The following is a 17,049-nucleotide window of genomic DNA, read 5'->3' on the forward strand; positions in this document are numbered from 1 at the left end:
TCTACCCCGAACAAACATTTCTCGGGGTTTAGCTTCATGTTGACCGTCCGAATAGTGTCGAAGGTTTCCTGAATGTCTTTCAACAAAGTGTTCTCTTCGAAGCTTTTGATCACCATATCGTCAACATAAGCCTCCAAGTTTCTCCCCAACTGCTTACGAAAAACTTTGTCTACCAGCCTTTGGTATGTAGCTTCGGCGGTTTTTAGTCCGAAGGGCATCTTCTTATAACAGTAGATCCCCTTACTTGTGAAGAATGATGTATTTTCTTCGTCTTCTTCGGCCATTTGAATCTGATGATAACCCTTGTAGGAATCAAGAAAACAATTATATTTGTACCCGGTTAGGGACTCTACCTTCCAATCAATCTCCGGCAAAGGATAGCAATCCTTTGGGCAAGCTCTATTGATATTTGTGAAATCGACACACATTCTCCATCCTCCATCAGATTTTTTCACCAAGACGGGGTTTGCAACCCAAGTGGGGTATTTTCCTTCTCGGATTATGCCAGCTCAGAGTAGTACTTCAACCTCTCTGCAAGCAGCCTCATCTCTCTCGCTGGCGAGGTTTCTTTTCTTCTGATGTATCGGATCTAGGTGCTTGTATTCGTTGAGCTTATGCTCTGTGGAGAAGGTCGTTCCATCGATACTGAGCGTTCGAGGGATACCGGTCATATCTCCGTACTCCCAAGCGAAGATATCGAAATTGGCCTGTAGTAACTTGCGGAGTTTTTTCTTCATTTTCGTAGGTAGTGAAACTCCGATAGTTACTTCTTGCTCAGGGAACAGAGGGTTGATGGAGATTTTCTCTTCACTCAGACCTTCTGATAATGCTAAAAACGAACATATATTTCATAGCATTATTCCTCAAGAAAGACAAGCTTTTAGTTGCAATTGTTCTCTTTACAAGTGATTTTCGTTTAAATAATAAAAGGAGAAGACAAAAGACAGATTCGACGAATTGAAGACGCAAACGACCAAAAAGCTCAAAAGTATAAAATACAATCAAAGAGGTTCCAATTATTGATAAGAAACGTCTCAAAATTACAAGAGTACAAGATTCAAAACGCAAAGTACGAGATATTAAATTGTACGCAAGGACGTTCGAAAATCCGGAACCGGGACCAGAGTCAACTCTCAACGCTCGACGCAACGGACTAAAAATTACAAGTCAACTATGCACATAAATATAATATAATATTTAAATAATTCTTAAAAATTATTTATATATTATATTTATATTTAAATCCGTCGGCAAACAAAGAGCCAAGGCTGAGTGAGCTGTAAAAACGAACTCCGCGACTTGCGGAGTTTGAAGACTAAAAGAACCGCGACTCGCGGAGCTCACCTGGACGAAAATTCCGATAAAAGCCAGCGAATTCTGATCGTAAAAATATCCATAAAATCTCTCTTTCTCTATATGTAAACGTAATATATATATATATATATATATATATATATATATATATATATATATATATATATATATATATATATATATATATATATATATATATATTTTAATTTTAATTTTAATTTTAATTATAATTCTAATAATAAGGGTATGTTAGCGAATGTTGTAAGGGTGTAAGTCGAAATTCTGTCCGTGTAACGCTACGCTATTTTTAATCATTGTAAGTTATGTTCAACCTTTTTAATTTAATGTCTCGTAGCTAAGTTATTATTATGCTTATTTAATCTGAAGTAATCATGATGTTGGGCTAAAAATATTAAAATTGGGTAATTGGGCTTTGTACCATAATTGGGGTTTGGACAAAAGAACGACACTTGTGGAAATTAGACTATGGGCTATTAATGGGCTTTATATTTGTTTAACTAAATGATAGTTTGTTAATTTTAATATAAAGATTTACAATTAGAAGTACCTATAAATAACCATATACACTCGATCGGACACGATGGGCGGGGTATTTATATGTACGAATAATCGTTCATTTAACCGGACACGGGAATGGATTAATAGCCACTAGAATTATTAAAACAGGGGTGAAATTATGTACAAGGACACTTGGCATAATTGATAACAAAGTATTAAAACCTTGGGTTACACGCAGTCGACATCCTGGTGTAATTATTAAACAAAGTATTAAAACCTTGTTACAGTTTAAGTCCCCAATTAGTTGGAATATTTAACTTCAGGTATAAGGATAATTTGACGATGACACTCGCACTTTATATTTATGACTGATGGACTGTTATGGACAAAAACCAGACGGACATATTAAATAATCCAGGACAAAGGCCAATTAACCCATGGGCATAAAACTAAAATCAACACGTCAAACATCATGATTACGGAAGTTTAAATAAGCATAATTCTTTTATTTCATATTTAATTTCCTTTATTTTATATTTAATTGCACTTATAATTATCGCACTTTTATTTATTGTTATTATATTTAATTGCACTTTTAATTATCGTACTTTTTAATTATTGCAAGTTTATTTTATCGCACTTTTATTTATCGCAATTTCATTATCGTTATTTACTTTACGCTTTAAATTAAGTCTTTTATTTATTTAATATTTTTACATTTTGTTTTAACTGCAACTAAAGTTTTAAAATCGACAAACCGGTCATTAAACGGTAAAACCCCCCCTTTATAATAATAATATTACTTATATATATATTTGTATTTTTATAAAATAAAACTAATATAGCGTTAAGCTTTGTTAAAAGATTCCCTGTGGAACGAACCGGACTTACTAAAAACAACACTACTGTACGATTAGGTACACTGCCTATAAGTGTTGTAGCAAGGTTTAAGTATATCCATTCTATAAATAAATAAATATCTTGTGTAAAATTGTATCATATTTAATAGTATTTCCATGTAAAATTTAATAGTATTTTATACCCCTTAGCTTTAACATCAAGTATTTTTGGCGCCGCTGCCGGGGATCGCCGAAGCGAAACGCCACGCATAATAAAAAAAATACGTTTTTGTAAAAATACGTTTTAAATATTCGAAAACATAAAAAGAAAAAGAAAAATATAAATATTTTTAAGAGTTTGTTAAATATTTAAGTTTTATAAAGTTTCTTTATTTTTATTTTATAAAAATATAAGTTTTATTTATTTTATTTTTATTTTAAACATAAAATCAAAAAAACCGAAAAAAAAACATTTATAAATCTAGTTTTAAGAGTTTTATTTATAAAATTATAAAATATTTCTATTTTTATTTTAGGTTTTAAAATATAAGTTTTATTAAATTTATATAAATATATTTTATTTAAAACAGAAAAATAAATAAATAAAATATAAATAAAACTGACCTGTTGAATTTTGACCTGCATCTCGTCTGAGCCTGAACCCTCCGCGACTCGCGGAGTTATTGAACCGGACCAACCGCGACTCGCGGAGCCGTCTATCACGGGCCACACAGAACCCTAATATCGCATTAATTACGGAGTATATTTTAATTTTTATTGTTAACACCCTAATTAGGGTTTGTTTAGTTAATTAATATTAATTAATTTAGTTTTATTTATTTAATTTGTAATATTAAGTTTATTTAGTTTTATTAATATATAAAAATAATATTTTTATAAAAATTGTAATTTTTACAACTTTTAGTATATTTTTATATTTTGTCCCTTTTTAATTGTTTTAGCGTAATATTTGTGTTTTTCGCTAGTATTTAGTTTTAAGATATAGTTTTTGCCATAGTTATTTTTACTTCTAGATTTTTAGGCTTTGCCGTAAAATCCCTTAAGTGCCTTTTCTTTAGACTAAGATTTAGGTGCTTTAGAATTTTGCGACGCCTTTTTAAGTTTTAATACCTTTTTAAGATATTGTCATTTGGGATATAGTTTTACTTGTAAGCTTTAATATATTTAGACGCCTTTTACTATGTATCAATTATCATTCCAATTAGTAATCTCAATTTGCGATTATAATTTTAAGTTAGTAATAGTAATAAGGTTGGGTTAGTCAAGTGTTTTTAAGTTTTATAGTCACTCTTTTTCAATCTTTTTCTTTTTCGACCTTTTTCGACGCGCTCTTTTTCTTTCTTATTTCTCGCTATTCTAGTTTTAGGACATAGATTTTTATTCTACTTCTTATCTAAATTTCTTAAAATTACGAAAATTTATTTTAAGTGATTAAATTGATAGACATCAAAATTTTCTAGTTCGTAGTAATAGTTGGATTTGTACGTGGACCGGGTTATTGGAGCCAAACAGTCCTTAATTATATTGAGACCAAACGAATCCTGCCCCTCTGCTGCATCTTTTGGCTATTCGAAACGTGGGCAAAATCAGAAAAGTCTATTGATTGGATAACTTATATAATTTTTCTTTCCTTTTTAAAAACTAATAGGATATTCAGTGAATGCATCGAGCAAGACGTTCACCACCTTTTGTACGTTCACCACCTGTAACTAGATCAAGGCATCTAGCTAATATTGTCGCCGTTGATAATCCATTTTTTGAACCCGACCTCACAATTGAGAATTCGGAGAATATTCAGGGACGATTCATAGATCCTGAACCACTAAACTTTCCTCCGGAAACACCAATCATTCAAACAGAGATTGTTGAGGAACGAACCATTAAATCATAATCCTCTAGTGATTCCGATTCAACAAATTCAATTATGGAGAATCTGGAACCTTTAAGTATGGAAGACCGAATGAGAGCTAAACGCACTGGCCAAGGTCACGCAATTACTCATCCTGACATTAATGCGCCAGATTATGAAATCAAAGGACAAATTCTACACATGGTAACTAATCAATGCCAATTTAGTGGTGCGCCGAAGGAAGATCCAAATGAACATCTTCGTACCTTTAATAGGATCTGCACACTATTTAAAATAAGAGAAGTTGAGGATGAACAGATATATCTCATGTTATTTTCCTGGACTTTAAAGGGAGAAGCCAAAGATTGGTTGGAATCGTTACCTGAAGGGGCGATTGATACATGGGACGTTTTAGTTAAAAAATTTCTTAAACAATTCTTTCCGGCATCTAAAGCCGTAAGACTTCAAGGAGAAATTGTTACGTTCACACAGAAATCGAATGAAACTCTATATGAGGCGTGGACAAGATTTGGAAAATTATTAAGAGGATGTCCGCAACATGGTTTAGACACTTGTCAAATAGTACAAATATTCTACCAAGGATGCGACATCACTACAAGAAAAGACATAGATATAGCAGCTGGTGGTTCTATTATGAAGAAAACCGAAACTGATGCTTACAAAATTATCGATAACACTGCTTCCCACTCACATGAGTGGCACCAAGAAAAAGATATCGTTAGATCATCTAAAGCAGCTAGAGCCGATTCTAGCCATGGCTTAGATTCCATTTCTGCAAAGATAGATGCTGTCGAGAGACGAATGGAAAAGATGACTAAGGATATACACTCAATACGAATTAGTTGTGAGCAGTGTGGAGGACCACATTTGACAAAAGATTGTCTCAGTATTGAATTAACAATGGAACAAAGAGAGAATGTTTCATATCTAAACCAAAGGCCTGGAAATAATTATCAGAATAATTATCAACCGCCAAGACCGATTTGCAATCAAAACCAGAATTATAACCGAAATATTCCATACAACAACCAACAAGGTCCTGGTAATCAACAAGTATCAAATAATACTTACAATCAGCAAAGACCTAATTTTCAAAACAAACCACCACAAACCGATGATAAAAAGCCAAATTTAGAAGATATGATGACAAAGCTAGTTGAAACTCAAACGCAGTTTTTCACATCTCAAAAACAAACTAATGAACAAAATGCTCAAGCATTTAGAAATCAACAAGCTTCTATTCAAAACTTGGAACAAGAAGTAAGTAACCTAGCAAGGTTAATAGGTGAAAGAAAACCGGAAAGTTATCTAGTGATACAAATGCTAACCCCGGAATGAAACAGCTAAAGCCATTACCACAAGAAGTGGTACAACACTTAAACCAGCTGAAAAACCTGAAACTTCTGATGAAACTATTCCTACTCCACAAGAACCACAACCTGAACAAGATAAGGAAAAAGAACCGGTAGTTGAAAAGGTTAATGAAGATAACACAGTTAAGGATAAACCTTATGTTAAACCATACCAACCACCACTTCCTTACCCAAGTAAAATGAAAAAAGAAAAACTTGAAGCAGAGCAATCCAAATTCTTGGATATGTTTAAACAGATAAATGTAAATCTTCCTTTCATTGATGTGATTTCAAGAATGCCTAGATATGCTAAATTCTTGAAAGATCTAATCACGAATAGAAAGAAAATGGAAGAACTCTCGGCAGTTACTATGAATGCTAATTGTTCAGCAGTGCTGTTGAATAAGATACCAGAAAAACTATCTGATTCAGGAAGTTTCACAATTCCATGTTTTCTTGGTAGTCTTAGTTCAATAGAAGCATTGGCAGACTTAGGTGCTAGTATAAATTTAATGCCATATTCATTATACGCTAAACTAGACCTTGGAGAATTGAAACCAACAAGAATAAGCATACAACTAGCCGATCGATCAATAAAATATCCTAGAGGGATAATGGAGAACATGCTAGTTAAAGTTGGTACTTTAGTATTTCCAGTAGATTTTGTTGTTCTGGACATGGAAGAAGATTCTCAAGTTCCTCTCATATTAGGAAGACCATTCTTAAACACGGCTAAAGCAATGATAGACGTGTTTGGTAAGAAACTGACCCTAAGTATAGAGGACGAGAGTGTTACCTTTTCAGTTGATAGAGCATTGCAACAACCGCAATCTGCAGATGATACATGTTATTATATTCAAACTATAGAATCACATGCAGAATTGTTAGAAGAATTTCCAGAATTACAAGGAACAGGAGAATGTTATTTAAGAGAAGGAACTGAACCAATTAATGAAGCTGAAATGTTAGCTACACTAATGGCTAATGGATATGAACCAACAACAGAAGAAATTCAAATGCTAAAAGAAGAAGACAGATATCGATACAAATCATCGATAGAAGAACCTCCGACATTAGAGTTAAAGCCACTTCCAAACCATTTGGAATATGCTTATTTACATGGTGAATCTGAATTACCTGTAATAATATCGTCTTCTCTTACTGAAAATGAGAAATCACAACTCATTTCTGTGTTGAAAGCTCATAAACCAGCCATTGTATGGAAGATTCATGATATTAAAGGAATAAGTCCTTCGTATTGCACACATAAAATCCTTATGGAAGAAGGTCATAAAACGTATGTGCAACGCCAACGAAGACTAAATCCTAATACGCAAGATGTAGTTAAGAAAGAAATTATTAAACTGCTTGATGCAGGTTTAATTTATCCAATTTCTGATAGTCCATGGGTAAGCCCAGTTCAATGCGTGCCTAAGAAGGGTGGCATGACTGTCATTACAAATGAGAAAAATGAGCTTATTCCTACTAGGACTGTAACAGGATGGCGTGTTTGTATTGATTATAGAAAATTAAATGACGCCACCAAAAAAGATCACTTTCCCTTACCTTTCATTGATCAAATGTTGGAAAGATTAGCCGGAAAGAGTTACTATTGCTTTCTTGATGGATTTTTCGGATATTTTCAAATTCCAATAGCACCCGAAGATCAAGAGAAAACCACATTCACGTGCCCTTATGGTACTTTTGCTTACAAACGCATGCCATTTGGACTTTGCAACGCCCCTGCAACCTTTCAAAGGTGCATGATGGCGATTTTTCACGACATGATAGAAGAATGCATGGAAGTTTTCATGGATGACTTTTCAGTCTTCGGTGATACATTTGAATCATGTCTAGCTAATCTTGAACGAATGCTTATTAGATGCGAACAATCAAATCTAGTTCTTAATTGGGAGAAATGCCATTTCATGGTTAAAGAAGGCATCGTTCTTGGACATAAAATCTCAAAGGAAGGAATTGAAGTGGATAGAGCTAAAGTAGATGTAATTGCTAAACTTCCACATCCCACCAATGTTAGAGGAGTTAGGATTTTTCTAGGGCATGCCGGTTTTTACCGATGTTTTATAAAAGATTTTTCTAAAATTGCCACTCCTATGAATAAACTCCTAGAAAAAGATGCTCCATTCATCTTTTCAGATGAATGCATCAAATCTTTTAATATTCTTAAAGAGAAACTCACTAATGCGCCGATCATGATAACACCAAATTGGAATCTATCGTTTGAATTAATGTGCGATGCAAGTGATTTTGCAATGGGAGCCGTTTTAGGACAAAGGATTGAATAACGATTTCAACCTATATATTATGATAGTAAGACATTACAAGGATCACAAAAAAATTACACAACTACTGAAAAAGAACTCCTTGCTATTGTCTTTGCTTTTGATAAATTTTGTTCATATCTCGTTCTAGCAAAAACGGTGGTCTATACCGACCATTCTGCTCTTAGATACCTATTTTCTAAACAAGATGCTAAACCAAGATTAATCCGTTGGATCTTACTCTTACAAGAGTTCGATATTGAAATCCGAGATAAAAAGGAGCAGAAAATCTCGCCGCTGATCATCTTTCTCGACTTGAAAATCCTGAATTAGAAGTTCTAAATGAATCGGCTATACAAGACAACTTTCCTGATGAATATCTATTGAAGATAGATTATAATGAAATTCCATGGTTTGCAGACTATGCAAACTACTTAGTATGTGGATACCTTGAAAAAGGATTGTCGTACCAAAAACGAAAGAAATTCTTCAGTGATATAAAACACTATTTCTGGGAAGATCCACATCTGTTTAAAAGTTATCCCGATGGAATAATACGCCGATGTGTATTCGGAGATGAAGCTAGTAAAATTTTAAACCATTGTCACACAGGACCAACAGGAGGGCATTATGGGCCTCAAGTAACAGCAAGAAAAATTTATGATGCTGGATTCTAATGGCCTACAATTTACAAAGACGCACACCTTCTTTGCAAATCCTGTGATGCTTGTCAAAGGGCCGGAAAAATAAGTCAACGTGATGAAATGCCACAAAATGTCATTCAAGTATGTGAAGTATTTGACATTTGGGGTATTGACTTTATGGGTCCATTTCCAAAATCTCATAATAATCTATATATTCTCGTAGCCATTGATTATGTATCTAAATGGGCGGAAGCACAAGCTCTCCCAACTAACGATGCACGAGTTGTAGTCAACTTTTTAAAACGTCTTTTTGCAAGGTTTGTGATAATGCTAAAAACGAACATATATTTCATAGCATTATTCCTCAAGAAAGACAAGCTTTTAGTTGCAATTGTTCTATTTACAAGAGATATTCGTTTAAATAATAAAAGGTGAAGACAAAAGACAGATTCGACGAATTGAAGACGCAAACGACCAAAAAGCTCAAAAGTACAAAAGACAATCAAAAAGGTTCCAATTATTGATAAGAAACGTCTCGAAATTACAAGAGTACAAGATTCAAAACGCAAAGTACAAAATATAAAATTGTACGCAAGGACGTTCGAAAATCCGGAACCGGGACTAAAGTCAACTCTTAACGCTCGACGCAACGGACTAAAAATTACAAGTTAACTATGTATATAAATATAATATAATATATAATTAATTATATTAATTATATATATATATTAAAAACCGTCGGCAGAGAAAACTCCAAGGACTGAGCTGTAATTTCTATCTCCGCGACTCGCGGAGTTTGAAGGGGATTTTGCCGCGAGTCGCGGAGCCCCAAAAATCAACTCTAGCTATAAAGCCAACCGAATTCTGATCAAAAATCATCATCTTTTTTTCTTCCTCATTCATACGTAAAACTTATATATATATATAATTTATATTTTAATTTTAATTTTAATTATAATAATAAGGGTATGTTAGCGAATGTTGTAAGGGTGTAAGTCGAAATTCTGTCCGTGTAACGCTACGCTATTTTTAATCATTGTAAGTTATGTTCAACCTTTTTATATTAATGTCTCGTAGCTAAGTTATTATTATGCTTATTTAAAACGAAGTAATCATGATGTTGGGCTAATTACTAAAATTGGGTAATTGGGCTTTGTACCATAATTGGGGTTTGGACAAAAGAACGACACTTGTGGAAACTAGACTATGGGCTATTAATGGGCTTTATATTTGTTTAACTAAATGAAAGTTTGTTAATGTTAATATAAAGATTTACAATTGGGCGTCCCTATAAATTACCATATACACTCGATCGGACACGATGGGCGGGGTATTTATATGTACGAATAATCGTTCATTTAACCGGACACGGGAATGGATTAATAGCCACTAGAATAATTAAAACAGGGGTGAAATTACATTCAAGGGTAATTGGTGTAATTGTTAACAAAGTAGTAAAACCTTGGTTTACACGCAGTCGATAACCTGGTGTATTCATTAAACAAAGTATTAAAACCTTGTTACAATTCGAATCCCCAATTAGTTGGAATATTTAACTTCGGGTATAATAATAATTTGACGAGGACACTCGCACTTTATATTTATGACTGATGGACTATTATGGACAAAAACCAGACGGACATATTAAATAATCCAGGACAAAGGACAATTAACCCATGGGCATAAAACTAAAATCAACACGTCAAACATCATGATTACGGAAGTTTAAATAAGCATAATTCTTTTATTTCATATTTAATTTCCTTTATTTTATATTTAATCGCACTTTTAATTATCGTACTTTTTAATTATCGCAATTTTATTTTATCGCATTTTTATTACTCGCAATTTCATTATCGTTATTTACTTTACGCTTTAAATTAAGTTTTTTATTTATTTAATATTTTACATTAGGTTTTAACTGCGACTAAAGTCTTAAAATCGACAAACCGGTCATTAAACGGTAAAAAACCCCCCTTTATAATAATAATATTACTTATATATATATTTGTATTTTTAATAAAAGTAAACTAATATAGCGTTGAGCTTTGTTTAAAGATTTCCCTGTGGAACGAACCGGACTTACTAAAAACTACACTACTGTACGATTAGGTACACTGCCTATAAGTGTTGTAGCAAGGTTTAAGTATATCCATTCTATAAATAAATAAATATCTTGTGTAAAATTGTATCGTATTTAATAGTATTTTCCTAGTAAAATATAAACTATTTTATATACACCTCGTACGACATCAAGTATTTTTTTGGCGCCGCTGCCGGGGAACTATCTTAAACGCCGGAAGCGCAACGCTAATATAAAAAAAAAAAAAAAGATTTTTTGTTTACTTTTATTAAAAGTCGTTTTTGTAAAAATACGTTTTAAAAATTCGAAAATATAAAAAGAAAAACAAAAATATATGTATTTTTAAGATTTTGTTAAATATTTAAGTTTTATAAGTTTCTTTATTTTTATTTTAGTATATAAAAATATAAGTTTTATTTTAAAATCTTTTATTTATTTAAAAAACAGAAAATAAAAAAAAAATAAATAAATAAAGAAAAACGCGTAAAAAGATAAATCTGTCAGCTGAAACTCTGAACCCCGCGACTCGCGGGGTTTTCTTTATAAAATACCGCAACTCGCGGAGACCATCTGACACACGGACAAAAATCCTAAATCTGCATTAATTACGGGTTATTTTTAATTATTATTATTATTTAAACCTAATTATTATTATTATTATTATTATTAGTTTTAGTTTTATTTTTACTTTTTATTTAATTTATGTATTTAGTATTAATTAGTTTTATTAAATTGTAAAATTAGTAGTTTTATTAAATAAATAATATAAAAATAATATTTTTATAAAAATTGTACTTTTTACAACTTTTTGTATATTTTTTGTCCCTTTTTAATCGTTGTAGCGTAATATTTGTATTTTTTTAGCTCATATTTAATTTTAAACTTAGTTTTTGCTATAGTGATTTTTACTCCTAGATTTTTAGGCTTTGCCGTAGAATTCCTTAAGTGTTTTTTCTTTAGACTAAGATTTAGGTGCTTTAGAAATTTGCGACGCCTTTTTAAGTTTTAGTTTCTTTTTAAGTTATTTCTATTTGGGATTTAGTTTTTCCTGTAAGCTTTAATATTTTTAGACACCTTTTATTATGTACCAATTATCATTCCAATTAATAATTTCAATTTGCGATTATAATTTTAAGTTAGTTGTAGTAATAAGGTTAGGTTAGTTAAATATTTTTAAGTTTTTATAAGTTTCTTTTAATTTTCCGTCACCTTTTATTTTTCAACCATTATTTTTCCTTTTTCGATTTTTTTTTCGACGAACTCTTTTTCTCTCTTATTTCTCGCTATTCTAGTTTTAGGACATAGATTTTTATTCTACTTCTTATCTAAATTTCTTAAAATTACGAAAATTTATTTTAAGTGGTTAAATTAATAGACATCAAAATTTTCTGGTTCGTAGTAATAGTTGGATTTGTACGTGGACCGGGTTATTGGAGCCAAACAGTCCTCAATTATATTGAGACCAAACGAATCCTGCCCCTCTGCTGCATCTTTTGGCTATTCGAAACGTGGGCAAAATCAGAAAAGTCTATTGATTGGATAACTTATTATAATTTTTCTTTCCTTTTTAAAACTAATAGGATATTCAGTGAATGCTCCGAGCAAGACGTTCATCACCTTTTGTACGTTCACCACCTGTAACTCGATCAAGACATCGTTTAACAAATATAACCGCCGTTGATTTTTCTTTAGAATCGTCATCCAGTAGACCAAGTACTTCAGTTCAAATTTCCGATAATCCATTTTTTGAACCCAACCTCACAATTGAGAATCCAGAGAATATTCAGGAACGGTTCGTAGATCCTGAATCATTAAACTTTCCTCCGGAACCACCAATCATTCAAACAGAGATTGTTGAGGAACGAACCATTAAATCAGAATCATCTAGTGATACCGATTCAACAAATTCAATTATGGAGAATCTGGAACCTTTAAGTATGGAAGACCGAATGAGAGCTAAACGCACTGGCCAAGGTCACGCAATTACTCATCCAGACATTAATGCACCAGATTATGAAATCAAAGGACAAATTCTACACATGGTGACTAATCAATGCCAATTTAGTGGTGCGCCGAAGGAAGATCCAAATGAACATCTACGTACCTTTAATAGGATCTGCACACTATTTAAAATACGAGAAGTGGAGGATGAACAGATATATCTCATGTTATTTCCCTGGACTTTAAAGGGAGAAGCCAAAGATTGGTTGGAATCGTTACCTGAAGGGGCGATTGATACATGGGATGTTTTAATTGACAAATTTCTTAAACAATTCTTTCCTGCATCTAAAGCCGTAAGACTTCAAGCAGAAATTGTTACGTTCACACAGAAGCCAAATGAAACTCTATATGAGGCGTGGACAAGATATGGAAAGTTATTAAGAGGATGTCCGCAACATGGTTTAGACACCTATCAAATAGTACAAATATTCTACCGAGGATGCGACATCACTACAAGAAAAGACATAAATATAGCAGCTGGTGGTTCTATTATGAAGAAAACCGAAACTGATGCTTACAAAATTATTGATAATACTGCTTCCCACTCACATGAGTGGCACCAAGAAAAAGATATCATTAGATCATCTAAAGCAGCTAGAGCCGACTCTAGCCATGACTTAGATTCCATTTCCGCAAAGATAGATGCTTTCGAGAGACGAATGGAAAAGATGACTAAAGATATTCACTCAATACGAATTAGTTGTGAGCAGTGTGGAGGACCACATTTGACAAAAGATTGTCTCAGTATTGAATTAACAATGGAACAAAGAGAGAATATTTCATACATAAACCAAAAGCCTGGAAATAATTATCAGAATAATTATCAACCGCCAAGACCGATTTACAATCAAAACCAAAATTATAACCGAAATATTCCATACAACAACCAACAAGGTCCTAGCAATCAACAAGTATCCAATAATACTTACAATCAGCAAAGACCTAATTTTCAAAACAAACCACCACAACAAACCGATGATAAAAAGCCGAATTTAGAAGATATGATGACGAAGCTAGTTGAAACTCAAACACAGTTTTTCACATCTCAAAAACAAACCAATGAACAAAATGCTCAAGCATTTAGAAATCAACAAGCTTCTATTCAAAATCTGGAACAAGAAGTAAGTAACCTAGCAAGGTTAATAGGTGAAAGAAAACCGGGAAGTCTACCAAGCGATACAAATGCTAACCCCCGGAATGAAACAGCTAAAGCTATTACCACAAGAAGTGGTACAACACTTAAATCACCTGAAATACCTGTAACTTCTGATGAAACCATTCCTACTCCACAAGAACCACAACCTGATCAAGATAAGGAAAAAGAACCGGTAGTTGAAAAGGTTAATGAAGATAACACAGTTAAGGATAAACCTTATGTTAAACCATACCAACCACCACTTCCTTACCCGAGTAAAATGAAGAAAGAGAAACTTGAAGCCGTGCAATCCAAATTCTTGGATATGTTTAAACAGATAAATGTAAATCTTCCTTTCATTGATGTGATTTCAGGAATGCCAAGATATGCTAAATTCTTGAACGATCTAATCTCAAATAGAAAGAAAATGGAAGAACTCTCGGCTGTTACTATGAATGCTAATTGTTCAGCAGTGCTGTTGAATAAGATACCAGAAAAACTATCTGATCCAGGAAGTTTCACAATTCCATGTTTTCTGGGTAGTCTTAGTTCAATAGAAGCATTGGCAGACTTAGGTGCTAGTATAAATCTAATGTCGTATTCACTATACGCTAAACTAGACCTTGGAGAATTAAAACCAACCAGAATAAGCATACAACTAGCCGATAGATCAATAAAATATCCTAGAGGGATAATGGAGAACATGCTAGTTAAAGTTGGTACTTTAGTATTTCCAGTAGATTTTGTTGTTTTGGACATGGAAGAAGATTCTCAAGTTCCTCTCATATTAGGAAGACCATTCTTAAACACGGCTAAAGCAATGATAGACGTGTTCGGTAAGAAACTGACCCTAAGTATAGAGGATGAGAGTGTTACCTTTTCAGTTGATAGAGCAATGCAACAGCCACAATCTGCAGATGATACATGTTATTATATTCAAACTATAGATGCACATGCAGAATTATTAGAAGAATTTCCAGAATTACAAGGAACAGGAGAATGTTCTTTAGGAGAAAGTAATGAACCAATTGATGAAGCTGAAATGTTAGCTACACTTATAGCTAATGGATATGAACCAACAACAGAAGAAATTCAAATGCTAAAAGAAGAAGATAGATATCGATATAAATCATCGATAGAAGAACCTCCGAAATTAGAGTTAAAGCCACTTCCAAACCATTTGGAATACGCTTATTTACATGGTGAATCTGAATTACCTGTAATAATATCGTCTTCTCTTACTGAAAATGAGAAATCACAACTCATTTCTGTGTTGAAAGCTCATAAACCAGCCATTGCATGGAAGATTCATGATATTAAAGGAATAAGTCCTTCGTATTGCACACATAAAATCCTTATGGAAGAAGGTCATAAAACGTATGTGCAACGCCAACGAAGACTAAATCCTAATATGCAAGATGTAGTTAAGAAAGAGATTATTAAACTGCTAGATGCAGGTTTGATATATCCAATCTCTGATAGTCCATGGGTAAGCCCAGTTCAATGCGTGCCTAAGAAGGGTGGCATGACTGTCATTACAAATGAGAAAAATGAGCTTATTCCTACTAGGACTGTAACAGGATGGCGTGTATGTATTGATTATAGAAAATTAAATGACCCCACCAGAAAAGATCACTTTCCCTTACCTTTCATAGATCAAATGTTGGAAAGATTAGCCGGAAATAGTTACTATTGTTTTCTAGATGGATTTTCCGGATATTTTCAAATTCCAATAGCACCCGAAGATCAAGAGAAAACCACATTCACGTGCCCTTATGGTACTTTTGCTTACAAACGCATGCCATTTGGACTTTGCAACGCCCCTGCAACCTTTCAAAGGTGTATGATGGCGATTTTTCATGACATGATAGAAGAATGCATGGAAGTATTCATGGATGACTTTTCAGTCTTCGGTGATACATTTAAATCATGTCTAGTTAATCTGGAACGAATGCTAATTAGATGCGAAAAATCAAATCTAGTACTTAATTGGGAGAAATGCCATTTCATGGTTAAAGAAGGCATCGTTCTTGGACATAAAATTTCAAAAGAAGGAATTGAAGTGGATAGAGCTAAAGTAGATGTAATTGCTAAACTTCCACATCCCACCAATGTTAGAGGAGTTAGGAGTTTTCTAGGGCATGCCGGTTTTTACCGACGTTTCATAAAAGATTTTTCTAAAATTGCCACTCCTATGAATAAACTCCTAGAAAAGGATGCGCCATTCATCTTTTCAGATGAATGTATCAAATCTTTTAATATTCTTAAAGAGAAACTCACTAATGCACCAATCATGATAACACCAAATTGGAATCTACCATTTGAACTAATGTGCGATGCAAGTGATTTTGCAATGGGAGCCGTTTTAGGACAAAGGATTGAAAAACGATTTCAACCTATATATTATGCTAGTAAGACATTACAAGGAGCACAAACGAACTATACAACTACTGAAAAAGAACTCCTTGCTATTGTCTTTGCTTTTGACAAATTTCGATCATATCTCGTTCTAGCAAAAACGGTGGTCTATACCGACCATTCTGCTCTTAGATACCTATTTTCAAAACAAGATGCTAAACCAAGATTAATCCGTTGGATCTTACTCTTACAAGAGTTTGATATTGAAATCCGAGATAAAAGAGGAGCAGAAAATCTCGCCGCTGATCATCTTTCTCGTCTTGAAAATCCCGAATTAGAAGTTCTAAATGAATCGGCCATACAAGACAACTTTCCTGATGAATATCTATTGAAGATAGATTATAAAGAAATCCCATGGTTTGCAGACTATGCAAACTACTTAGTTTGTGGATTCCTTGAAAAAGGATTATCGTACCAAAGACGAAAGAAATTCTTCAGTGATATAAAACACTATTTCTGGGAAGATCCACATCTGTTTAAAAGTTGTCCCGATGGAATAATACGCCGATGTGTATTTGGAGATGAAGCTAGTAAAATTTTAAACCATTGTCACACAGGACCAACAGGAGGG

The 17,049-nt window shown here is 33.2% G+C and overlaps 1 protein-coding gene across 1 annotated transcript in view; it reads right to left on the reverse strand.

Moving 5' to 3' along the window:
* Positions 1–509: 509 nt before the first annotated feature.
* Positions 510–17,049, reverse strand: part of LOC139854189 (uncharacterized) — a 32,392-nt gene continuing 15,852 nt past the window's right edge. The window contains exon 2 of the mRNA XM_071843509.1: positions 510–829. Coding sequence (XP_071699610.1) covers positions 510–829 — 320 coding nt within the window. The remainder of the gene's footprint in view (positions 830–17,049) is intronic.

This window comes from Rutidosis leptorrhynchoides, chromosome 6, assembly GCF_046630445.1.
Source record: "Rutidosis leptorrhynchoides isolate AG116_Rl617_1_P2 chromosome 6, CSIRO_AGI_Rlap_v1, whole genome shotgun sequence".
NCBI classification, from domain to species: Eukaryota; Viridiplantae; Streptophyta; class Magnoliopsida; order Asterales; family Asteraceae; genus Rutidosis; species Rutidosis leptorrhynchoides.